Below are 25,989 nucleotides of genomic sequence, written 5' to 3' on the forward strand. Positions count from 1 at the left end.
TCTCTGGAGATGCTTCCTCTTGTTCCAGGGCCTGGACTAGCCCGGCCCAGAGTACTGGCAGAGGTTCCTGGGCTCTTGGCTAGTGTCCTACCCTGGGCTAGTCTTTCCTCTGTTTAGAGCTATGAGGTCTGAGATTAAGGTCGGAATGCTGGGGTGTGGGGGAAAACACTGGCTCACTTCAGTTCTGCAAAACTTTCAGATTTCCTAGTCTAGGAAAAGGCTACCAGCCTAACTCCTGGAATTCTGCACTGGGGCTGTGTGGTGGTCCTTTGCCTCCTGGATGAGGAACTCACGGGTGGAATGGCTAGCTTGTTAAGGACACTGGTACCTCTAAGTCAGGGTTTCTAACTTTCGTGTGTGCCAGAGGCCCCTTTGGTGGTCTAGTAAAAGCTAAGGACCCCTTCTCAGATTCTTTTCCAACACTGTATTATGAAAATGTCAAAAAATATAGAAAAGTTTAATTTTACGGTGAACACCTGATTTCCTCCATGAACATTTTACTATGCTTCCTTTATCACATATTTTTCCATCTGTCCATCCGTCAGCTTGTTTTTAAATACACAAAAGTTTACAAAGAACCAATTATATTGAACACAATGATCAAAATATTTAAATATTTTATGATATGGGGATACATGTGCCTTATTAATGTATTAAGCAATAGGTCTAATAACTATGCTACTTTTTTTTTGGTTGTCAAATGATCTTTCATTGAAATAATTTCCACTGTTGTTTTTAACTAGCTGGGCATTCCACTGTACCACCGTTGATGTCATCTATGATATCATGAGGGTGGCAGCCATCAACATTGCAGCCCACACCACAGGCAAGGTGGTCCCCAAGATCTCTTTAATGGTCCCAGAGAGTCCTCTAGCTAAAGATTGGTGCTGCATCTTTCAGGCAGTGTTGACAGTCTCATCAGAAGTGATATTTCCACTGTGCTTAATGTTTTCTTGCTTCTGTCTCTTGGCAGTTCTTTAAGGGCTTCGATAATCAGGCCAGAGGCAGAAGGTACCACCTCAATCAGGGCCTGTTTGTTCTGAATGGTCAATTTCACTGTAACCCTCAGACCCTTCTAGTCACCGGTTGCTTTGGCAGTGTCATCACCAATGTTTTTTTGGAGACAGACCCAGGAGGCCGATTTTGGGAGCCAGGGCAGGCATGGCACCAACTTCCCCACCGGTGCACCTCAGGTATACGACATTGATCTTCTGCGGCCTGATGAATCCAGATTTAGGACGACCGAAGAAAGTTGCATCTTGGCCTCCTCTGCGGTGAAAGCCAACAGACCTATGCTATTATCAGAGTAGTGATGACCTTAAAATGCATTTTGAGGTATTTATAATACCTGTAAGGTCATGGGAAAATATCTGTAATTTCTATTGATATTAGGATACAAGTACTGCCAAAAAAAATAATAACCGGTACTGCTAATCCTACCATGGTTTGTTGCCTATGTTCATAATTAAGGCAAATGTTAAATTTTAATTCAAGGGTAGTACCAGTACGTAACATAGTTTCCATCCAATTTCACAGACTTCCTTCTCTATATACTCTGGTCCATTTAACAAAAGCATAGGTCCTACCTTGGGCTTTGTACTTTTGCAGCTGACCTTGATCACTCCAGGCATTTTATGGAGGAGGAGACAACTTGTCCAAGCCCGCAGGGCTGGAATAAGGCAGAGCCATTTTTCCAGTAGCAGGTTTTTGGATCTCCAAGTCTAATTCCTTTTTCCACAAAAGCTTCATTACAGACTGGGCAAGGCAGAGGTGACAGCACTGGTGAAATGGTGGTTTTCAGACCTTGCTGGGCAGAATTGTTTACAGGAGCTCAGCTCTTCATGTTTCTTGGCCCCACCCACTCGAGCCTGGTTTGGGCCTGGGAATCTGCTTTCTTGGCAGGCACTCCAGGTGATTTTGATGCAAGAGCCGAACCCTATGACATACTAGTTAGGAGTTCAGGGTTTGTTCATCTGATTATACTTTGTCAGTGGGTAGCCCTCAACACAGACTTGGAGTCTTGATGGCTAAGAAACTGCTTCAGGAAGCAGATTTAACTTAATGCTCTGGTAGAATTATCTGTTTTGAAATCTATGAATATACACACAAAAATAAAGACTTAGTCACTCTACCCAGACACTTAAATATGCAAGCTAATGGCAGAGACAGGGTGATCAGGAATAAGTCCATTCTCCCTTCTTTCCTTTCCCCTTCCGCCTTCCCTTCTTTTTCCTCTCTCCCTCCCTCCTCCCCTTCCCTTGTCATATACCAGCTTTCACGACTACCTACTTCACGAATGTCCTGTGGTACAGAGTGGTAAAGCCTTTTTCTGCCTTTGTAGTTGTAAACAACAGATAAGATATGTACCCAACTGTAACTCCCTAAATTGTACAAATCCTCTCCTGTGGAAATTTAGGGAAAGAGAGGGATCCAGAAGGCTTTTGTGAAGGAGCCAGACCCCCGTGGAGGACTGAGGGGAGACCAGCCTGTGCAAAGGCACGGAGGCTGGGAAGTGAAGGCTATGGTAACGCATGCAAGCCAATGCCTTGAAGCTGAGTGTGTGTAATGGGCCATGTGAGGCTGGGAGGGCAGGTGGAGATAGTAGCTGCAATGAGGAATGAGCATCTACAGAAGAATTGTGTGCAAGGAACTATGGGAAGCCACACCATTTGCGGTGTTTATGTAAGGGTTTCCTGCTCATTCTTGTTGCATTACCACCATAGTCTTGTGAACCTGAGGAGAGTGGAGAGAAGGGGATGGACGTGAGACATTTCATAAATGCTGTGAGGCAAACCACTGCAGGGAGCAGGGGGAAGAACAAGAGGAGCTTTTACTGAAGTGTCCCTGTTAGAGTTGTTATTCCTCTGTGGGTGTGGATGTTTCAATATCCTTTTCAGTCCCCCATGAAGCTGCATTTGACTCTACTCTCTTTAAGTGTTTGATACCTCAGTAGAGTTTTTTTCCCCAGGTCAAATTTTGAGAAGTAAGTAATGAGTGCCAACCACATGAGCTTTGGTGGACTATGAAATGCTTCCCACAGAGAGGAGCTTCCTGTTTCCTGTTGACTGTATTGAAATGATATGAATAATGCATCTGCTACTTCTTAAATGGAATGTGCTTATCATAGCAGGACCACCAGAGCAGAAGAAAAATTAAAGGATAAATTGCTTGGGGCCCTTGTGAAACCCTTTCCTGCCCCGATTTTCCCACTCCTGTCCCTTCTGGGCCATCCAGGATACTTAGGACTCTGAAGGAATGCGGGGTCTGCAGATGGTCCCTGGAGGCTTTGTGGTAACCTCTTTTGTGACCTAGGACAGACTCAAATCTCCTACCTCTAGGCCTTGCATGAGCCTTCCTCCTTTGGGGGGGAGGGGAATAGAACCACATTCACTGTGAGTAAGTAGCGTCTGAACCTCTACTCCAAGAACTATATTGTTCTATGGGATTGATGTTTTCTTTATTTTGCTTCCTTTAATTTTTTGGAGAACCTTTTTTGAGTTTGTTAGCCTCTCAGGCTAAGGGGACGGCTTTAGTACTAGGGGAAGTCCTCACTGGGGCTACTGGGGAAAGGAGGAACCAGTGTGTCTTTGGAAACAGCAAGGTGACCAAGTGTCACCTCCAAGCTGCTGATGGAAGCACAGTGACGCTATTGGCCACTCTCCTGCCAACAGTTTCTCTCTTAGAAGTTCCCTCTTATCTCCTAGAGAATGAGAATTTTTCTTAATTGAAGGGGTGATTTAAAGGCTCACCCCACTGCACCACACTTACTCCTTTATAATCTATAACATTCATAGAAGGAAGAGAATAGTATGGGGGAAAGGTTGGCATCTGAGGCAGGAGGGTCTGTTTTCCCCTAAGTGGAGCCCCCAGCACATTTCTTAGTGGGGAGCAGAGAGGACTCTGTCTCTCGATTCAAGACACTTGAGGATCCACTGTGGTTTCTACTAGAGACTGTCCCAGGACCCAGAGCTGACTTAGATGGCCCCAGAAATGTATTCAAACCACACAGAACATTAGACTTAGAATGTTGGCAAATCTTTGGAGCAAGTGAGACATGTAAAAAGGAACAGGCCCTTTATAAATTTATTTTATGATTCCCCATCACTTCATCGCTGGAACCTTAAATCATCCAACGAGACAAAGGCTTGTGAACCAGATGAGAACGGTTCACTCAGTGCCAATCCCTTTCTTTCAGATGGACAACACTGTAATGAAGCATGATGTGGACTCCTTTGTGGGAGGGGAGGGAAGGGGCACGGTGGTGAGGCCAGGAGGAGGCTTTGTCTACTCTGAAGACTAGCCATTCACCCCTGACCCCTGAGCCAGAGAGTGAAGTTGAAGGGCACCTGGTCAGTCCCCGCATGCCAGGGTGGAGCTCTCAGCTCTGGCAGCAGTGGGAGCGATTCTCTCGACTGACCCTTCACTCGTGAGGTATCACGAGAGAGCCCATTTCCCTCCGAGGAGCACTATACGACCAGGTAAGATGGTTTTGTGCAGGCCCCGGCAGGGCCGATAGGTGAGCTACACACAAAATGCCATCCAGAAGAAGCCCCGGGCTCTAGAGGACAGAGCCCTTGAGTGGATGGCCCAAGACCTTCTACTAGCCTCAGCTTCTCAGCTGACCTTGGACCTTGTTCTATCGAGTATAAAATGGGCTCAACAGTTACCTTTCTGGCCTGGCTCACAGAGTGAGTCACATGAGTTGGTGTGGAAACTAAGACACTGCTCATGGTGACAGTGGAGATGATTTCTGGGGCTGGCAAGCCAGATTGCCTAGATTCAATTTCTGGCCCAGATGCTTACCAGTGGTATGATCACAGACACATGTAACTTCATAGGGAAAAATAAGGATAATAATTATACCAACTACATAGAGTTGTGATGATTAAATGAGCCCATCCACGTAAGGCGTGGAGAACAGTGCTTAGCAAGTGGTAAGTGCTGAGGAGTATTCCTTACGGTGGTGATGGTGGTGAAGATGGACAGGGTGCCCTGGGGTTCTGAGACTGTTGAGATGGGCTTAGGTAGAAACTGGAGAAACGGACACTCAAAAGCAGCAGGCCGTTTGCTCTCAAGGGGATAATTCATCTTGGTTTGGGGAACACCCCTGACTTGGACTTTTTATTTATTTATTTATGTATGTATGTATTTATTTATTTATTTTAAAACTTTATTGGGGTGACAATTGTTAGTAAAATTACATAGATTTCAGGTGTACAATTCTGTATTACATCATCTATAAATCCCATTGTGTGTTCACCACCCAGAGTCAGTTCTCCTTCCATCACCATATATTTGATCCCCCTTACCCTCATCTCCCACCCCCCCGACTTGGACTTTTAATAATGCAAATGTAAAAAGCAAAGGTCCCTTCTCCCACTTTGGGTACAATAGGTATTAGGTCTGACCTTGGGGGGTGGGGTGAGCTCGCCCCAGCCCTGTGGAGGTAGATTGCAGATATTGGGGTTTGCAGCTTGTGAGAAGTATTTTTCACATTATTTTTGACCATGACCCACAGGAAGAAATATACCACATCCTAATGGTATATGTAAACACTCATACGTCAAGCAAAAGTTTCACAAAACCATGACTACCCTTACTTTCTTAAACACACTCTGATATTTTCTCTTTCTTTTTTTGTTTGTTTTTTTGATATGCTGTTGTAACCCAGTAAATTGACATCATGACCCACCAATGGGTCTGGACCTAGCAGTCTAAGAAGCTGTGCTGTGAGGGAGCCCACGGGGGGGCGCGGGGGGTCAAAGAGGGGGCAGGGGTCTGGCCTGGCCCTGAGAATAACCCTTTTCCCTTTGGTTGTCCCTCATGTGGTTTTTAAAACTTCCGGATAGTTCTGTCAAAAGCTGCAGCCTGGTCCTGGCTGGGCCATGGGGCGATGAGGAGGGGCTGCCCACATGCAAGGCAAGTGAGAGCAGAACCCCTTCTCTAAAGCCAGATGGGCAGTTACCCCAAGCCACAGAGGGCAGGGAGCCTGGCATTTCAGCCTCTCCAACAGCACACAGCAGGTGCTAGTAAAGGTTTAAGGAAGCACAAACAGGGAGAGTGCCCTGGACAGGAGCTAGTTATAGGCTCTGCCCTGTAAGCTGGGGTCTCAGTCACTCCACCTGCACAATGAAGGCCTGGTCTCTGGGGGATCCCTCCAGCAGAACAAAGAGGCCACGAAGCCTGGAACTCCCTTGGGGAGTGGAAAGACCCAATGTGGCACCATCCTATGGGCTGCTTGTGCAAGGGTGGTGCCCTGTGGGGGTGATGCTTTGCAACCTGGCGCTCTTCTGTGAGACCCTGAAAGGCCGCCTTCCCCAGGGGCTCTGATGGAAGGCGTCTTCATAGGTGTGATGTTACTCAGCTGAGGCTGCATCGCCTCTGAGAGCCATGTGGGGGGAAGGCTGAGGAAGAGGCTGGCAGGAGCCTGAGGAAAGTTCTGGTGACAGTTCCCAAGCTTTTCCTCCAGGATGACCTCAGCTTCTAAAATCCCTCGTCATGACTGGGGCAGGGTGGAAGGTCCAAATCCCTTCCCTGTTTCACTCAGACCTGAATTTGTTCACTCACTTAATAAATATGTACTGAACTATTATACTCAGATGGCAGGCAGAGCGGTGGGCATGAGATACAGAGATATCAAAAGGCAAGGCCCCTGCCTTCTTGGAGCTTAAGGGCTTAGTGGGAGACATAGTGAGTAAAGGAGATCGTACCCAAGAGTGACACGTGTTCTAAAGGAATAAGAAGGGGTAATGGGATATAAAGTGATTGGCGTGGGGCTACTTTTGGTGGGTGATACTATAACAGGCCTTTTTGAGGAAATGACATTTGAGTTGAAATTGATGAAAAAATGCGTCATCTGTGCTTCCCAAATGTCAGTTTGAGAACAAAATGCAGACTCCCAGGCCCCTCCCTAGACTCAGCAAATAAAATGTTAGGGGCCCAGGAATCTGCATTTTTCTTTCACATGATTCCCATGTACACTAAAACTGGAACCGACTGCCCTGGGCTTTTTACTTTATTGAGGATCGCGTCTGGTGAACTTCAGCGTCCCTTGTAACTCCCAGAGCAGGTGGTTCAGGGAAAGGGGACTTCTCATTCCTGTGTGAGGGCCAGGCTAGGAAGGGAAGGAGGGCTGCTTCTGGTTGGATGGCAGGATGACAGGATGCAGAAAATGAGAAGCATCCTACAGGGACACTGTAGGTCCCTCCTCACACGCCAAGGCAGAGCCCACAGGCAGGGGCGAGCCTCTCGCTGATCTCGGAGATGCTCTTTCTCATCCCTGCGCCCGACTATAAGGGTTACAGCCTCAGCCGCCTAGATTAGGCCCGAGGTCCATAGCTTGCTTTGGTGCACGCCTCTCTGCAGTTCTATTTTATGATCCTGGGCCTTGGTTGCCTGTGTCTCCCCAATCACACCCCATGTACCCCAGGTGTGGTACAGAGTTCTTTATGCTGTGGGCACTCAGACCTGCTTGGCAACTCACTCCCTGGGAGTGTGGGGTTTTACACCTGCAGTAGCAGCTGCAATAAGGACACCCACTTAATTACAAAGGACGCAGGACCCATGCGTCTGTCAAGTCTTTTAGTCTTTCCTAGCCTGTGTGGTGGGGGCCCAGGTTCCCCCAGGGAGCAAGAAAAACCAAGAAACCTGTGGTGTTTACCAATAAATGCTCTTTATCCCCTTTTCACTTCAGCTCCCAGCACTGTAGGTCCCTCCTTCCTTGGCCTCAGTTTCCCCATCTATTCAATAGGAGGAACCACTGGAATTTCTTTGGGAGTAGGGAAAGGGGGAGGGGCGGTTTGCTTTAAAAGGAGCTCTCTCCTCTCATCTTCTGGGCTCCTCACTACTGGTGTGGCGCCGGCGGTCTTCTCCAGCGTGGGCACCTGCGTTCCCCTGCCTCTGGGAGTGCCTTCCCAGGCCGGTGGCGGGGCTGACGGTCCGCTGGTGTCACGGTGTCCGTTCAGGGGGGAGGACGAGGTGGCGGCAAGGTCGCAGTCCGCGACTCGGCACTGCCCCCGCCCAGCTTCCCGCGGGGCTTTCTCTGTCCAGTAACCCGCGGCCCTGCGCGCCCCGCAGCCCTCGGCATCTGCCTGCCTGCCCGCCCGGGCACGTTGGAGCCGCGCACAGGGGCCACCGCCGCGTGGAGAAAGCGTCCAGGGCCAAGCCTCCGGACACGCGCGGAGGCAGCGAGCGAGGGGCGGTTCCTATGCGGCACATGTGTGGCGGCGCGGTCCCCAGGCCCAGGTGAGACCAGTATGGGACAGGCGGGCTGCAAGAGGCTCTCCCAGTCGCTGTTCGACTACAAGACCGAGAAGTATGTCATCGCCAAGAACAAGAAAGTGGGCTTGCTCTACCGGCTGCTGCAGGTCTCCATCCTGACCTACCTGGTGGTGTGAGTGCTGCGGGTTGGGAGGGGGTGGAACTTGCGGGAAGGTGGCGGAGGTGCGGGGGCCCGCAGCTGTGGTCTCTCCAGGGTCCAGGAACTGGCCTGTGTACACATGGTGTGATCTGTCGTTGGGGGTCTGTGACCCTGCTTGAGAGGAGGCCCTCCCTGAGCCATTGGGTGTAAGGGTTGGGGGCTAAGGAGAGAGACCTTTACTCCCGGGACACTGGCTCAGGAGGTGATGGGTTGCAGCAGGGACTTCTTGGTTCCTCCATCTGTGAGGCTTTTCCTGAACAGTTGCCTCCTCTAGGCCTGGAACCCCCAGTACTAGAGCTGTGGGAAGAGGGCTAGGATGCAGGGGGGCTGGGCTGCAGCTGTCGCCCCAGGAGCCTCCCACACTGGCTAGGTTATTTATAATCACTGAGCTCAGTGCCAAGCGTCAGACTGGGGCAACTCATGAGCCTGGCATGTCCCTCTGGTGACTGGCCTCTCTGGTATCCAGCTGGTGGTCCTGCCCAGCAGCCTTCTGCCCCCGCTCACACCGCACCCCCTTATCTGGCAGGAGCTGGCATGGTCAGCAGAGGGGCAGCCCCTTGGGATTGCTCAGTCACTGTTCTGAGCCCTCAACCCAAGTAGGAAGGAAACAGGTGGAGGGAGGAAATGACAGCAGATGACTGGGATGCAAAGGTGTCTCTTTTACTCCTTCAGTAAATGCTGTCGAGTCCCTGCTATTTCCTGATTGGGGGAGGAGCAGATGCTTCCCCTGGGAGGGCAGCCCTGACCTCACCTGGAGGCCAAAGGACTGGCAATCCCAGCTTCATCCTTAAGGCACCTGGCTGTCTCCCACGTGCGGGCCTTTGGACATGTTGTTCCTCAGCCAGGCGTCCTTCCCTCCTCTTCTTGGGAGGCACCCACTCACCCTTCTGGACTGGGATCTCCCACAACTCCCTCTCTTTTCCCTCCCATATGTCAGGTGATTTACCACAATGTAATTATATGCTTGTTTGGGGAATCATTTGCTTAATGCCTGCATCTGACTCCCCACCAGGCTGCGGATGCCGCGAGGGTGGAGCCTGGTGTCACTTAACTGCTTAGGCAAGAGAGGAGACATGAACGAGTGAATGAATGAAGCAATGTTGTTCCTTGAGTATTTGCTGAATGTTTCTGTCCAGGCCAGGTCCCGTGTGTCCCTACCGAGATGGCTGGTTGACTTAAGGATCACAGCCCTCTCAGAGTTCCTTAGAGACAGGGCAGTCTAGAGCCTAGCACATGCCAGCTCTGCCCCCCAGAGATAAAGAGTGTGGCACCTGCTATACAGAGAACCCTTACTGGCATCCTGGGAGGTACAGGGCATCCCACACCACTACTGCCTGATCTCAGGCAGGTGCCTGCTCTCTCCTGGCCTGTTTTCCCAACTTTCCCAAGGGGAGGTTAACCTGAACAATCTCTAACATGCACAGTAACACCAGCAATAAGTTGATGAGTCATATTCATTGAGTTCTTCCTCTGTGCCAGGTACTTAACTGCGCTAAGCAGATTACATGTAGCATAGCATTAAAATATTTTTTGTATTTTGACATGATTGTAGACTTACAGAGAAGTTACAAGAGTAATACAAAAAATTTTTTAAATGCCCATCACCTAGATTCCCCAAATGTTAACATTTTATACATTTGTGTTGTCCTTTTTCCTCATTCTGTGTGTGCATGTGCATGCACATTTTTTCTGTTTCAGAGTAGATTGATACCCCTTTGCTCTTATATACTTCATTGTATAGTCCTTAAAATTTAGGAATTCTCTTACTTAATCAACTACAAGTATGAAGATTAGGAAATTAACATCGAAAGATATTATTGTCTAAGATACAGACCTTTTGTAAATTTTCCCAATAATTACCTTTATAGCAAAAGAAAATCTGAGTTCATGCCTTTCATTCAGTTGTCATGTCTTCTTAAGCTCCTTTAATCTGGAATTGTTCCCGAGTCTTTCTTTGTATTTCATGCCATTGACATTTTCTGAAGAATACAGGATGTTTTAAAAACAACTTTTAAATTGAGGTAAAATTCACAGAGCACATAATTCACCATTTTAAATTATACAATTCAGTGATTTTTAGTCTATTCACAATGTTGTACAACCATCACCACTACCTAATTCTAGAACATTTCCATTACCTCAAAAAGAAACCTGTATCTAATGACAGTCAGCCAGTTCTCCCCCACCCTGATCTCTTAGTTACCACTAATCTACTTTTTGTCTCTATAGGGTTGCCCATTCTTCACATTTCATATATATCAAATCATACACTATATGCCCTTTTTTGTTTGGCTTCTTTTATTTAGCATAATGTTTTCAAGGTTCATTCATGTTGCAGCATGTATTCCTTTTATGGCTGAAAAATATTCCATTGTATGGATATGCCACATTTTGTTTAACCACTTCTCAGCTGATGGACATTTGAACTGTTTCTACTTTTTGGCTATTATGAATAAGGCTGCTAAGAACGTTCATGTATAAGTTTTTGTGTAAACATAGGTTTTCAATTCTCTTGAGTATACACTTAGGAGTAGAATTGCTGGGTCATATGAAACTTTTGAGAAGTTGCCAAACTGTTTTCCACAGCAGCTACACCATTTTACATTCCCATTATCAAGAACCAATTGCTCCACAGCCTCACCAACCCTTACTATTTTCCAATTTTTTTCTTTTTTTGCTTATAGCCATCTTATTGGGTGTGAAGTGGCATCTCTGTGGTTTTGTTTTTCATTTCCCTAATGACTAATGATGTTGAGCATCCTTTCATGTGCTTGTTGGCCATTTGTGTATCTTTTTGGAGAAATGTCTATTCAAATCCTTGACCCATATTTATTTATTTGTTTGTTTGTTTGTTTGTTAACCCTTTATTACAAGTCACTCTTATAGAAGTGCTAAGTGTGATCAAACAATATGGTGAATGTTTAAATTAAAAAAATTATTACAGTAAAAGACACATTGCCATTAATCCCCCTCACGATACTCCCACTCGCTTCAAACACCCTTACCCTATCGTTCTGGCCACTTTCTGAAGCAGTTCTGGAAGTTCTCTTTAGTGAGTATCTTTAATTGCGCTGTTGTGGCTGCCTCGATGTCCTGAATCGATTAAAAATGTTTACCTTTCACGGTCGTTTTGACTTTGGGGAAGAGCCAAAAGTTGCATGGTGCCAGATCCAGTGAATAAGGTGGATGAGGACACACCGTAATGTTTTTATTTGACAGAAATTGCCCTATACCAGAATTGATGTGTGACACGGAGCATTGTCATGAAGGAGGATGATTTACAGCACACTTTAAAACACACCTTCTCTCAACTGTAGGTCACACCTGACTGACTACACCAAACAAGTTGAAACTTGTCACACACTGTTGCTAAGATTTGACGCATTGCTTCCCGTATTCAAGTTCCCTGCCTTTACATTGGATGGCACTTGGTAGCAGCATTCACCATATTTTATGACCACAGCTAAAGGCTCCGTGTCACACATCGCTTCTGGTATGCCGATTTCTGCCAAATAAAAACATTATGATATGTCCTCATCCACCTTATTCACTGCATCTAGAACCGTGTGACTTCAGGGTCTTTCCCAAAGTCAAAATGATTCAGGACATTGAGGCAGCCACAACAGCACAACTAAAGACACTCACAAAAGAGGACTTCCAGAACTGCTTCAGAAAGTGGCAAGAACAATGGGATAAGTGTGTCTGAAGCGAAGGGGAGTATTTTGAGAGGGATTAATGGCAATGTGTCTTTTACTGTAATAAATTTTTTTTTATTTAAACATTCACCGTATGTTTTGATCATGCCCTATATGTGGACTTAGGTGAAAAAATTCCTTGGCCCATTTTTAAATTGGGCTATTTGTCTTCTTTCTTGTTCAATTGTAAGACTTCTTTATATATTCTGGGTACTAGAACCTTACCAGTTATATGATTCATAAATATTTCTTCCCAGTCTATGGATTATTCTTTCACTTTCTTGATAGTGTCCTTTGATGCACGAAAGTTCTTAATTTTGGTGAAGTCCAGTGTATCTATTTTTTCTTTTGTTGCTTGTTTTGGGCATCAAAGAGTGCAGGATTTTGCACTCTAATTTTGTAGACTGCCCCTCAGTTTGGGGATGTCTGAGGTGTCCTCATGATTGGTTTTAGGTTATGCACCATGTCCTTTAACCCTCCTCGTTCTCCTGGAGGGAGGCAGTGTTATCCGGCCCCAAAGTTCATTGGCTTGCCCATGGTCATATGGCCAGTGCAGGGGTGAGCAGGTTTCAGTCCAGGCTGACACAGCCTGACTCAGAGCAGTACACTCTCCCCTCTGGGGTTGTTTGTCACCTCTGCTGCTTGCAGGATAGGGCTTCAGGCAGCAGTGGGAGTTGTGACTCCTGCCCAGGAACTGTTGGGAAAGGAGGAGACCCAAGCCTGCTGCATTCCACCAGGGCCTGGGGAACGTTCTTTGAGGGCAGAAACTAGGCTTATGCCCACCTTCTTGGTCCCCTCCTTGCAGTTGGGTGTTTGTGGTGAAGAAAGGTTACCAAGACTTCGACACCTCCCTACAGAGCAGCGTCATCACCAAAGTCAAGGGTGTGACCTTCACCAACACCTCGGAGCTCGGGGAGCGGCTCTGGGATGTTGCCGACTACGTCATCCCACCCCAGGTCTGAGCCCCACCAAAGCTGGCAGGGCCTGGCTGGGTTGGGTCACATGGGAAGCTGTTCAGGGACGTAGGGACCTCCATCCATTGTTTCCCTTGGCCCAGAACAGCTGCCAGGGTTTGTCCCCACCCTCCTATGCCAAGCTCCGGCCCTCCTTGACTGTGCCTCATGGGACCACTGTGTTCCCAACAATGCCTGAGCCTGTTTGTCTCTGAGACCAAATGGGGCTCAGAGAATCCCCAGGTCAGTGTGCGTCCTTTATATTAGCTCCCTGGCCTGGTCACTACCTACCTGGGCCAGGGCCAGAGCAGCCCCGTCACTGCTCCTTCTCCTCCATGTCTGGTCTTGGGCCCCAGGGGCTGAGGGCAGAAGAGGGATTTGTGCAGCGGGAACAGTTTCAGGGTACAGGCCTGGAAGGGACCTATCAAAGGACATCTTCTCAAGGTACATTAGTGGGCAGATGGGTGGGACCCACTGATTTTGTGGCCCCATTGTCCCCGACACCCATGAAGAGACCCCACCCCTGCCAGACAGCCCTGGGAAGGAGGGTCCCCAAGCGGTCAGGAGGAGGTCCCTTAACCCCTGTCCGGTTTCTCAGGGAGAGAACATCTTCTTCGTCATCACCAACCTGATTGTGACCCCTCACCAGCGGCAGGAGACCTGTGCTGAGGTTTGACTTGGCTGGGGCAGGTTGTGGGCGAGCCGCCAGCACTGGTTGGGGTCTACCTTTCTCTGGAAGCAGGGGTTTCTATCCCCTCCAAGGGCCCTGGGGAATGTGTGCCCTGGTGCACATACCTGCAATGTTTTTTAAGGGAAGCAGTTCCTCAGAGGGTGTGTGGCCCCAGGCAGAGGCGGAACCCCTGTCCTAGCTCCTCAACCCCCCAAGGGATGGGCCCTGGCTCTGAGCTGGGGACGCTGCAGGGGAACCCTCCACCCAGGCGCCCTTTCTCTCCCGGTAGAGTGAAAGCATTCCTGATGCTGTGTGCTATGAAGACAGCGACTGCCCTCCTGGGGAGCCTATTATGGCTGGAAATGGTGAGGCCTGGAGTGGCCAGGGCTGGGGGCCGAAGGGGGCTTGAAGCAGGGAGGCTCCTGGCATTGTCCCTGTCCCACCGCTGCAGGAGTGAGGACAGGCCGCTGCCTGCAGTCAGGGAACACGCAAAGGGGCACGTGCGAGATCTTCGCCTGGTGCCCAGTGGAGACGAAGTCCAGGCCAGAGTGAGTGGCTGTGGATCAGGACCCTGAGGAGTGACCCAGTCCTGTGCAGTGGGCCCCAGCCTGATGGTGGAGACATACGCATGCTGGGATACTTATTCTAGGGGCACTCCCAAGGCCTGAGCACCACCCCAACGTAAACAGATTAATTGTCCATGGCAAAGGCTCTAGGGGACCTAGAGAACAGGCAGGCCTCAGCCCCACCAAAGCCCTGGGGGAGGCATCGATGGGGCCAGGGCAGGGCCAGGGGCAGGGCTTCTTGAACATGCTGTCCTGGCTTGGTTTTCAGGAAACCACTCCTGGGCAAGGCTGAAGACTTTACCATTTACATAAAGAACTTCATTCATTTCCCCAAATTCAACTTCTCCAAGTATGTGGGGCCGTGGCGGGCCCTCCTGGTGGCTGTGCATGGGCCCATGTGTATGTGGCACTTGTGTGTGAATGAACCACCTGGGGAGACTGGGGCGCCCCTTCCCCTGCTGTGGGGGTGGCGCTCTGTTCTTGAAGGCAGTAGGATATTAGCGTGGTAAGTAGTCAGGGCTCCAGTAGAGGGGCTAACGTCAGGGACTCAGCCTGGGCCAGGTAAAGGGCCCCGTGAGTCCTGGGTCAGGTTCAGTTCTGGCATGGAAATGGCAAGTCTACCTTCATTTCACTGGCTGTTCACGGCGTCCACCCACCCAGGACCAATGTGCTGGACACCAAAGACAGAGATTTCCTGAAGTCTTGTCGATTTGGCCCCAAGAATCCCTACTGCCCCATCTTCCGACTGGGCTCTGTGGTCAGCTGGACCGGGAGCAACTTCCAGGAGATAGCCCTGCAGGTGGGTGATACACTCTTAGGGCTCTGGCCTGGGCAGTGTAATGAGGGGGAGGTATGTAGGGGAACCCACGGGCTGGGGTTGCCCTGCAAAGTCACCTGCCCCAGGGACGCCCTCTTTTCAGAATTAGCTGTTTTTGTAGCCAGCTGTGCCTGTGCTTGGACTTCGGACGTCGGTGAGGGGCACACTCAGTACCTGCTGTTTGTTCTTAGTCCCTGGGGCATCAGATAGAACGGAGCCAGAAGGAGCCCCACTGGCACATTCTGGTTCTGTGTGAGGCGCCTGCCCATAGTACAGGCTCACTCCAGTAATTTGTTCTCCTCTGATGCATGAGGCAGAAGGAGACTGGGGCTGGGCGCTGTCAGTGACACCCTTTTCTCAGCCAGTCCAGAGGTGGGGCTAGAACTTCGGGCCTTCCACCTTCCTCCTGGAGGTGGACCCCTGGCCTGACCACACCCGTCTTGTCCAGCTCTCCGTGAAGAGCTGGTCTGTGACTTCTGTCCATTGCCAAAAAGTCCTGTGCACTGATTCTTGTCTCTTATTTATCAAGGGTGGTGTGATAGGAATTCAGATTGAGTGGAACTGTGATCTTGATAAAGCTCCTTCTGAATGCAACCCACGCTATTATTTTAGCCGTCTGGACAGCAGATTTCCAGGAAACTCTGTTTCTTCTGGGTACAACTTTAGGTAACTGGGGCTAAGCCTGCTGCCTTAGGATTCTGTCCATGTTTTGTGTCCTTTCCTGGGTGCCAAAGCTATGATACCCTTTCCTGGGGGTGGGTGTCAGAGCAGGAGGTGCAGGGACAGGCAGCTGAGGAGAAGTGAGGGATGGCTACCGGGAGGGCTTCTGGGAGAGGAGAGAAGGGTCTGTCATTGCCCTGGGCTGGCCGTGAAATTGAGGCTTGCTTGACTTCTCTGCTGGATCAGCTGCATCAGAGCTTTGGTGGCCCTGGCTGGCCCAGTGTGTCGTGGGAGCCCTTGTCTCCTGGGGAAATGTCTGTCAAGGACTTCAAAGATTTGGGTGAATCTTTAGCTTACTGTCAGCAAGAGGGTCTGCAACCACTTCTGGGGCTGTTGTGAGCAAGGTCCTGGGAGTGCTTATGAATCTCTGAGCAGCCCAGTCTGTGTTGCCAAACTGGGAAGGCCCAGCCAGGCTGAGGTCTCCCTCGGGCCGTGTCTCCCCAGGTTTGCCAGATATTACCGAGATGAAGCGGGGGTGGAGTTCCGCACGCTGATGAAAGCCTACGGGATCCGCTTTGATGTCATGGTGAATGGCAGGGTGTGTGAGCTGCGTCTCCCATTTGGAGGCTGGGCAGGTCGGGGGTGGGCAGGTATGTCGGGAGGGCTGTGTTTGGAGGCCCTGGGCATCTCACTATCCACCCTTCCTCCCTCACCCCACTGTGTTTCTCTGTGTTTCAGGTTGGGAAGTTCAGTATCATCCCCACAATCATCAACATGGCCTCAGGGGTGGCACTCATGGGTGTTGTGAGTACCTCTCTTCTCCTTCATTTACCCTCTGAACACCAGTGCAGGGAGAGGGCACTGCCCTCGGGGTGCCGTCCCAATGGTGCCACAGAAAGAATGAGAGCTTAGCAGGTCAGCACAGATGGGGCTATGTGGACCCTTGTCCACCGCCTCCAGAGGGCAGTGACTACCCGTTTCTCATTCCAAAACCAGAGAGGCGTCTGCCTGCTGCTCTGGAGCTGGGCTTGGGCCTGGGGGTTCTTGGGGATCCTGCATCAGCCCCTGAACTTCTTAAGCCTCATCTCTACTTCTCCTAAAAAGAGACAGGGTCCAGCCATATACAGTGCTTCTCAAGCATGGCCCTGTTGACATTTTGGGCCAGATAATTATTTTTTGTGGGTAGGGGGCGCTGTCCTGTGCATTTGCAGGATGTTTGGCAGCATCCCGGTCTCTGGCCACTAGATGCAGGGAGCACTTTCTCCCATAGTTGTGATGACCAAAATGTCTCCAGACATTGCCAGATGTCCCCTGGGGTGGGGGGGCAAAATCACCTCTGGTTGCGAGGCAGGGTCGTCAGCCCTGTAGTCCTTTCTCAGACCTATTCCTACAGCTGGGCCCAGAGAAGCTCACAGGAGAGGAAGTAGTGGCTGGAGGTCAGGGAAAGGTTTCCTCTGAATGTCTGTCATGCCCTTTTGTTCTTCTGGAAGATTTTTAAAGACATGGGGTCGTCCATCCCAGCAAGCCCCTTGGCAAGGTTTCTGGTGGCCTCTTCCCTGGTTCCTTTGCCCAAGCAGCCACAGCAGCCCCACTGGAGGCTTCCCACAGGACCCAGGGTGGATGTTTCACTGGGGCCAGGAACACTGTGTCCCGTAGCAGGACTCAAAGGTCCATGCTCCCGATGCACGAAAGTGAGCCCAAATGATTCCTCTTCACCGCCAACTGACATTGTTAGGGAGGGCTGCATGTTTGCACAGATCACTTTCTTAGCGAGGGGCCACTTTCACTCATCGCTCTCTCATGATGTGAGTTAACTCTGAATGCAGAGGCATTGGGGAGACATACCTGTGAAATGAATGTAATGGGAAACGTGGTTGAGGCTGGGTGAGGGTGTGCGGAGTGTTCTCTGTGGAACAAAGAATTGATAAAAAACAATTTTGGTATCTGGGGGAAAAAAGAGGTGTGCAGAGGCCAAGGTCAGAGGACCAGATTCACCTGTGGGCCCATCCATCAGCTTCTTCCCCTTCCCTCCCCTCTACTCATTCAGTAAACCTGCCCCTTCCCCTTTATGCTGTGAGTGGCGTCGCCCTCTGGTGGAGGAGACGGGCATTTGCACAAGGCGCTCTGGTCAGAAGCGCTTGTACGTGCTCAGGGATCAGTGGACCCCAGCTGGAGTAGCTCAGGCATCCTCATCTTCGATTGACCAGCACTGTGGTGTCCTTTTTCAGGTCCCCTCCAACCCATCCAACCCATCTCTCACACTGACTACTATCTTTCTAAAATGCCACAATTCTGGGGGTGGCCGGATGGTTCAGTTGGTTAGAGCGTGAGCTCTTAACAACAGGATTGCCGGTTCAATTCCCGAATGGGATGGTGGACTGTGCCCCCTGCAACTAAAAAATTGAAAGCTGAGCTGCTCCCTCCACAACTAGATTGAAGGACAACAACTTGGAGCCGATGGGTCCTGGGAAAAAGTTACCCAATAAAATAAAATAAAAAAACCCCACAAAAAACACAATTCTGACTGGCCTGCCCCTGTCTAAAGCCCTCAGTGCCTCCCACTAGAGGATTTGGTCCAAGGCCTTGAAGACATTTTAAGAAGCTTTACAGGCTGGTCCCCAGCCACCTCTTCAGAAGTGTCTCTAGCTCTTCACCCACAGGCCCTATGGAATTTCCCAGGTCTGACAAGCTTGTTTCTACCTCTGCAATGCCCTTCCTGCAGGGGTAGAAACAAGTTTTTTCAACTTTTTTACAACTTTTAAAAATTTATTTTCTGTGTTTTTCTAGGACTCATCAGCTCCAAGTCAAGTAGTTGTTTCAATCTAGTTTTGGAGGGCACAACTCACAGTGGCCCATGTGGGGATTGAACCGGCAACCTTGTTGCTGAGAGCACTGTGCTCTAACCAACTGAGCTAACCAGTGCCCCCCACCCTTTTGCTTTGCTTTATATAAACTATTCAGCCCTCAAGACTCAGCCCAGATGTCCCTCCCCAGGCTGAGTAAAGTCCTATCTTCTCTCTCCTATTCCTGTTCCTCTCCCCATCATAGGACATGTCACTCTGTGTCATAATTTCTATGCTTGTCTCCGGCACCAGAGGGAGAGTCCCCAGAGGGTCTCATTGTCTGGCACGTGGTGAGTGCTCAGCAAATATTTGTTAAACACATGATTTGATGGGGGGTCAGTGTAGTGTGGGAGGTGCTTGGCCTGAGGGATCAGATGCACCCAGGCTAACCTGGGCTCTCCCATGGACCAGCTTTGTGGTTATAAACAAAGGTGCCTCTTTCTGAGCTCAGTTTCCCCATCTATGAAATGGGGACAATGATGCCACCTTCAGCGATTATTGTAGGATCAAACGGGCTGGAATATGTGTCAAGTGGCTGGGGGCTTTCCAGAAGCCGAGGGTTCTGAGTCAGGGACCTCAACTCTTTTGCAGGGGTCTTTCGTCTGTGATCTGGTGCTCATCTACTTCATCAAAAAGAGCAACTTTTACCGTAACAAGAAGTATGAGGAAGCAAGGTCAGTTATGCTTCCTTCTCAGCAGTCCAAGGGGAGCCCTGTGGAGCCACCTCGGTCAGCCAACCCCTCCCTGGCTTAGGACCTTTATCCTGGGTAGATGGTGGGACTTGGGGTGCGGAGTCAGGGCTGAACATGGGGAGCTCCCCTGGAAGGGCCGAGAAGGTGGAATGTTCTGAGTACATGCTCTACAGAACTGAACTCTGCCTCAGAGCAGCCCATGGAAGAAAAGGCCACCACAAGCTGCAGGCAGGAGAACTGATTTCCAGGCCCAGACAAGTCCCAGGCCTCCTTGGGCCTCAGTTTCCCTACAAAATGAGAGAACTGGTTTACATACAGTGCCTGCCAGCACTTATAGTTTAGAATTCTTCGACTTGGTGGACCTGGTGGGCTGGGATTAACGGAAGTTGGAATGGTAAGGGAAGAAAAAAATGGATTTTTTTTCCCCATGCAGGAGCCTATTTCCAGGCTTGCTTGGGCTGTGGGCTTGGCGGGGTGTGTGTGTGGGTGTATTCAGAGCACAGCATGAGTGGGCAATCCTGACATCTGTGGGTAGACAGGAAGGGGAAGGGGCTCTGGCCCAGCCCTTGGGAAGACTTTCTGGAGGAGCTGGGATTCGAATGGGGAATTGCAGGGGTAGGCTCGGGATAGGAACTGGGGTGCTCCATCAGCCCGACCACATCCTAGGACAGCAGGTGGACGGTCGGTGGAGTCATTCAACTGGCTTGAACCCCAGCCCTGGTTTATAGTCTGAGCCCTGAGCCCTGACCTTGTCTCAGACTGAGCCCTGAGCACACCAGCTGCCCCAACTGAATTGTGGGATGAAAAGGGGCGCCCCCTGCAGAGCGAGTGGTTCTGCAGAGCCTGCCCCCACCAGTCCTGGAGGGAGGCCAGGCTGCATAGGCCAGGGTTAGTGCCAAGTCCTGCCCAGGTCCTTGCCCTGTCGGCGGAGCCCTTGCAGGAGGTCAGGGCCCCAGAGGGTGAGATGCAGTGAAAAGGCCTGGGCTGCTGGGCACAGGATGAAGGTGGTGGCCAAAAGGAGGATGGCTGCGTGTGCTGGCGTCTCCTGGAGCAGACTACTGGGTCCCTGCTCTGTGGTGACCTGGTCACAGCAGGATGTCCAGGACTCAGCAGAGCTCATCCAAGCTGGCCTCTGGGGGAGGGGGTGTAGCTCCCCAGTCTCCTAAGTGACCACAAAGCAGTCGGCTTGCTGTGCTAAGGCAGCGTTAATAGTACTGTCATTTACTCAGGCTTACTCTCTGCCTGGCACTGCTATGAGCAATTTGTACATGTGAACTCATTTCTGCAACTTGAATAAGGTGGGCACTAATATTCTCTATTCTATTAATGAGGAAACTAAGGCACAGAAAGGTTAAGTAACTTGCCCAATGGGTCACACAGCTAATAAATGGCAGAGTTGGGGTTTGAAGCCAGGCAGTGTGTCTCTAGAATCCAGTTCTCCATTAAGTTTTTCTGCTTTATCAAGCACCCCCATTTTCCCATTCCCCACAGCAGATGCCTTCCCTAAACACCTCCCGATGAGGACATTCTGGGGCTGCCCTAGCCTCAGGAGGCTGGTGGCTGTGCTGACAGGTAGCCTTCCCTGGGCCACTGTCCTGGGCAGCCTGGCTTGTTCTGCAGATGACACCTCAAAACTGAGTCAGGAGGCAGCCTTCAGGCCCAACCCACCTCTGCCTGCCTGTGTGCCCTTGGGCAGGAGCCTGGCCCTTTCTGGGCCCATTCTCCCTTTTTTTCCCAGTGTGGGTTTCACGCAGGAGCCCCTGCTGCTCAGTCAGGCTAGGCTTCTGTGACTCTTCTCTTGCAAAGCACATCCCAGGAGGCATTCCCTGGCCTGGGGTGGACTTTCCTCCGGCCCCCAGCTTTCATTCTTTGCTGACTCAGGGCTTGGCCACCTCCCAGCAGCCCCTATGTGCTCCCTGAGCTGATGGTCACTTCTTGGGTGCTCACCTGAGCTCCTCAGCCTGTGAGAGGGAAGAATGGCCCCCCTGCTGGTCTCAGTGCAGCCTCACCTGTCATTGTGGGAGGCTCCAGGCACTACCAGGAGGCTGCCGCCGCTCATTGCTGGGATGGTGCCAGTATCTCCACATGTCTGGGCTGCGGCCAGGGCCTCCACACACTGCCCCTCCCTGCCAGTCCTCTGACTGCCTTCAGTGCTGCCAGTGAGAGGCTGCTGTGGGTGGAGTCTGCCTGTAGGGAGGCTGCCCTGTCCACAGCGTTCCCAACCATCCTCTGTGCCCTCGGTGTGCCCTCCTCCCACCCCCACACAGGTCCGGCCATGTGGGGAATGGAAAAGTGAGTGTGGAGCAGCTGCAGGACCTGCAGACGGTGGAGGCGTAGCCAGAGGCGTTGGCTGAAAGCAGATCTGGTGACGATGTTGGGGGCAGAACTGCCCGCAGCTCTGGACTGGGAAACCATCCTTATATCTGCATAGGACAGGTGCTTCCAGGCATGGCCATCTCTTCTGCATTTTGGGATCTTTCTACAAGCTTTTTGTTGTGTGTGGGGGAGGGGAACCTCCCAATGCCAGAGTGGCTCAGCTCTAGAAGCGGAGACCCTGGAGAGGGAAGGGGGCAGGCCAGGGGCCTGAGGGACCCTAGTGTTTTCAGTTTTTTCTGAGAACCTAGTTGGATATTCATTCATTCATTCATGCAGTAAACATTTTTTTGCTGTGGGCTGGGTCCTATCCAAGAGATGCTTAAATGAGACACTGACCTGGTCCTCAGGGAGGAGAGCACACATGCAATTCCCTCCAGAGCCAACAGACATCACAGCCAGGCTCAGCCACTCTAGCCTTCCTCCGGCATCAAGCTAAGACTTGCACAAATCCTTGCAGAGAATGATGGCTCCTCAAAGAAAGAATGTGGCCAACATCCAAGGGGACATTTTGGACTCACCCCTAGGGATTCAATTTAAAGGTGGCTAAGGAGGCAACCAGGGGAGGGCTGTACCCGTCAGGAGGCAGCTGGCCCTTGAGGGGAGAGGCAGCCTCCGAGGGCTTCTGGGAAAGGTGGGTAAGAGGAGGCAGGGAGGCTCTGCTCCAGTCTGACTCACCCACCTCGGGAGGCTCTGGGCATAGCGTCTCATCCAGATGGGGGACCGTGGCCTGTGGTTTGGCTCTGGCAGCTCTGTGGGGTTGGGTGGCCCTGCCCAGCTTCCCTCTCTCTCCTCCAAGGCTAGAGTTGAAGCGCCAAGGCAATGATGCTCACTCAGCAGGTAGAAGCAGGGTCGTTAGGCCCAAACTGTTAGGGAGTCCCTCGCCCCCTCCCCCATCTTTCTCCACTCTCCCTGGAGGACTCCACTGCTTCCCTCCCTTAGCGGCTCCAAAGCTGGTCCGTGAATCACAGCATCTGCATCATTTGGGAACTTGTTAGATGTGCAGTCACGGCCCCTCCCTTGTTCTCCTAAATCAGAGCTTGAGTTTCAACAAGACTCCCAGGTGATGGTTCACGTTTGTGAAGCATCGGTTGAGGGGATCAGCAAAGCTGGTTCTGAGGGAGGCAATGACCACCTGTGGTGGGTGGTGCCAATTTCTAGGTCAGACTTACCTTCTACCTTGAGACTGAGAGGATGCCCCTCCCCCACCTCCCACCCCCGCCCCAGGGAAAAGAGCATCACACTCAATTTATTGAAATGAAAATATTTTGACTAGATAATATTTATATGATTCAAAATTTAAAAGGTACAAAAGAATAGACAGTGAAGAGCTCCCCTCCCACTCCTGTTCCCCAAGGCAGCCTGTTACTGATTCCAAAACAACTTCTCGTGTTTTGCTGAGAATCCACTTAGTTACTCACTCACTCTCTCAGGAAATCAACTTTTCCCGGTGCCTGCAACGCCAGACCAAGTCTCTGCCAGAAAGGGACACGAGGGGATAGGCTTAAAGCCTGGGTTGGGGGCCTATTAACCCGCTTCTCCCTCTCCCAGTGTCTGAGGAGTCCCTGTGGAAACCCAAGGGGACAGATCAAGAAGTCACTGTGAGAGCCTCCCAGGCAGCAAAGACCTAGCAAGCCCCAGTGCTATTTGCATAGCTGCCAGGTCACGCTAGGGAGTGTCCTCTTTGGAAGGCTCTTTGGGCCTCCTTTAAGTCAGAGGAGCCTTGTTCTCCACTGGGTACAGAGGAGGTAAGCATCCTTGCCCTGGAGCTTTTGGAGGTGTGGGGACAGAGTCCCAGAGAGCAGTTTCCAGGCTCTCGGCCTCACATGGAAAGGTGCTGGCTTGTGTAGTAGATGGTCATCAGCTGTGACTAGTTGGCCATCAGCTGTTACCGGTTAGCCATTAGCCACTGATATATGTGCTGCGGCTACACTACCAAGCGCAGATTGTGGATTTCGGATTGCAGAAAGGCGCGGATTACAGTTAGCAAGTGACGTAGGCAGGCAGAAAAGCGGATTGTAGGTCATGTGGCTCCTGCTTCCTGTGTCTCCAACCCAGCCGCCAGCGAGACTATAGTGGTATGACTCCCCTATCTATGGCTCCGTGGGTGTTCCTTTTTGGCCTCACCATGTCCTGCGTTCTTATGTGGGGAGCGGGACCAGAGACCCCGCATGACACCCTGCGTGACAGAGGGTCAGAAGGGGACTGAAAGGTCTCTGGTGAGGCTTCACCACTGGGGCAGAGGGTCATGGTCCCCAGAACAGGAAACAACCAGCTTCCTCACCTTGGGTTGCCTGGTAACCAGTCAACAAGCCCACCGTGCTGTCTAAATAAAGTGAAAAATCGGGGTGATCCATTATGGTGTTTCACTTCTTCAGTAAAGCAAACCCTTGGATTGCATAATTTAGCATGTTATTTTTATGTTTGGAAGGAAGTAAAAAGGGCAGGGGTCACGGCTCCTCAGGAGGTGGTCTGGTTTCTTTGAAGCTGTTTTTGGAATTGCTTGGCAGCAGCCATGAAACCTAGGCACAATTGTACTATTTATTTTATATTGGAATGAAAATGTCTTCCTACTCTGTTCCTTCATAGTTGAATATTTATTGAATACCTATTGTGTCAGGTGTGGGACTAAATGCTGGTGACATAGTGGCAGGCAACACAAGCAGTTCTGTCAGAGTGCTTCCACTCGGGGGAGCTGAACCTTAACTAGTGGTCACACATACCGTCACAGACTGAATTTTCAGTGGAGTAGCCAGAGCTTTCCCCAAGAAAGTGACAAATAAATTGAAATTCGAAAGGGTAGTAACAGTCTAACTACCGTGTTTCCCCGAAAATAAGACCTAGCAAGACAATCAGGTCTATTATATTAATTTTTGCTCCAAAAGACGCATTCGAGCTGATTGTCTGGCTAGGTCTTATTTTCGGGGAAACGGTAGGCGATGGAGGAAGCATTCCAGGTAAGGGAACCAAAACTGTAAGAGTAACGCCTTGACATGAGGAGCAACCGAGGAACTGGAGGAAGACAGTGTGACTGGAGCTGGTTTTGTGAGGCTTTCTTTTCATCGACTTAACTTTTAAGTAAGAAGTCCAAGATCCCATGAATTGTCTATGCTTATGCTCAGGCCCTGGCCTAAAGCCATCTACCTAGTATTTACCTAATGAATGAGTTATTCCATGCTTTGGGAATATGATGCTGATCAAAGGTAAATTTGTAAATTGGGTGATATCAATATGACATCATGGGGACCAGCCACTAAAGAGCCAACTGCCCTCTACTCCTGACGCAGGGGCCACCAGGACTGCCAGTCACAGATGCCTTTTGCCCGCGTCACCCCATCAGTTCTTTCTTCTCAGTGGCTGACTGCCCCAGTGGGGGACCAGTTGAGGGAGGAATGTGACTTCCTCTAGGTGTCTCTGAACACCCAGCTAAGGACTCGAGGACCCTGCAGTCCCTAGATCACCCCACTTGGAATGGCGTCGTGCATATCTGGAAAAGGGCTCCACTTGGTTCCAACCCACCCCCCTCTACCCAAGTGATGCAACTTTCTTCAGAACATACTCTTCCGTGGACACCAGAATGGTCTTTCCAAAAGACACACCTTTCTTCCAGCTGTTTGTTTCCCCTTAGGCCACGACACAGAATTAAAGGGGGGTAGGATGGCAAACATTTTCTGGGACCTGCCCAATATATGTATTCTTTGATATTTTTATTTGGTTATAAAGCAATAAAAGTATTAACTTTAAATGTGTCATGATTTTTTTCCCCTTCATGTCTTCATGGTCACCCGTTTTAGAGGAAAATGTAAGGAGAAAGTGAGACCAAAAGAGGCAGACACAGAAACAATTAGTGAGCAATATATTACATTCCTTATTATCTTGCAAAGAAATTCTAATGAAAATAAGGAAACTCTTTAAATGAGCAAACATTAAAAGACTAGGAAGGCACTGGTAAAACTGGCACTTTTCATTCAATGAATAATCTGATAAAACTCTGAAAAGCATTTGGAATTAAGTTTTTAATGTTCTGCTCTGGCTTATTAAATTCCCTTAGAACAATATAGATGTGAAGACACTCAATGCAACATTTTTTATAATAGTGAACATTTCAATCAACCTTACTGCCTAATGAGGAATGGATAAGTAAATCAGCTCATTTATCTCCCCACACCTAAGGAGGACCCACTGTTTCTTCCTCTTTAGTCCACATCAGCAGTGAGCCCTCCTTTCCCACTCAGAGAAGACCCTGAGAAAGGGTTGGGGGAGGTTGGCAGAGGCGCTGTAAACCGAGAATGAACATCTTC

The 25,989-nt window shown here is 50.2% G+C and overlaps 1 protein-coding gene and 1 pseudogene across 3 annotated transcripts; one reads left to right on the plus strand and one right to left on the minus strand.

The window, feature by feature from the left end:
- Window positions 1-735: 735 nt before the first annotated feature.
- LOC109453767 (uncharacterized) lies at window positions 736-8,217 on the minus strand (annotated as a pseudogene).
- Window positions 7,661-25,433, plus strand: P2RX5 (purinergic receptor P2X 5). Of its 3 annotated transcripts, XR_002138379.2 has the most exons (13): window positions 7,661-8,392; window positions 12,920-13,070; window positions 13,666-13,737; window positions 14,027-14,102; window positions 14,189-14,285; window positions 14,572-14,652; window positions 14,964-15,102; window positions 15,650-15,786; window positions 16,285-16,378; window positions 16,519-16,584; window positions 18,829-18,913; window positions 19,215-19,297; window positions 21,583-25,433. XR_002138379.2 is itself a non-coding variant. In XM_019743802.2 (12 exons), exons 1-12 carry the CDS (start codon window positions 8,256-8,258, stop codon window positions 21,650-21,652), a joined length of 1,203 nt encoding a protein of 400 aa, XP_019599361.2. In that variant the 5' UTR covers window positions 7,670-8,255; the 3' UTR covers window positions 21,653-25,433. The 3 variants fall into 3 exon arrangements, 2 of the variants coding, with proteins under 2 accessions (XP_019599359.1, XP_019599361.2); XM_019743802.2 differs by lacking the exon at window positions 18,829-18,913 and having other exon boundaries at window positions 7,670-8,392; XM_019743800.2 differs by lacking the exons at window positions 18,829-18,913; window positions 21,583-25,433 and having other exon boundaries at window positions 7,662-8,392; window positions 19,215-21,570.
- The last annotated feature ends 556 nt before the right edge of the window (window positions 25,434-25,989 follow it).

This window comes from Rhinolophus sinicus, linkage group LG15, assembly GCF_036562045.2.
Source record: "Rhinolophus sinicus isolate RSC01 linkage group LG15, ASM3656204v1, whole genome shotgun sequence".
Lineage (NCBI taxonomy): Eukaryota > Metazoa > Chordata > Mammalia > Chiroptera > Rhinolophidae > Rhinolophus > Rhinolophus sinicus.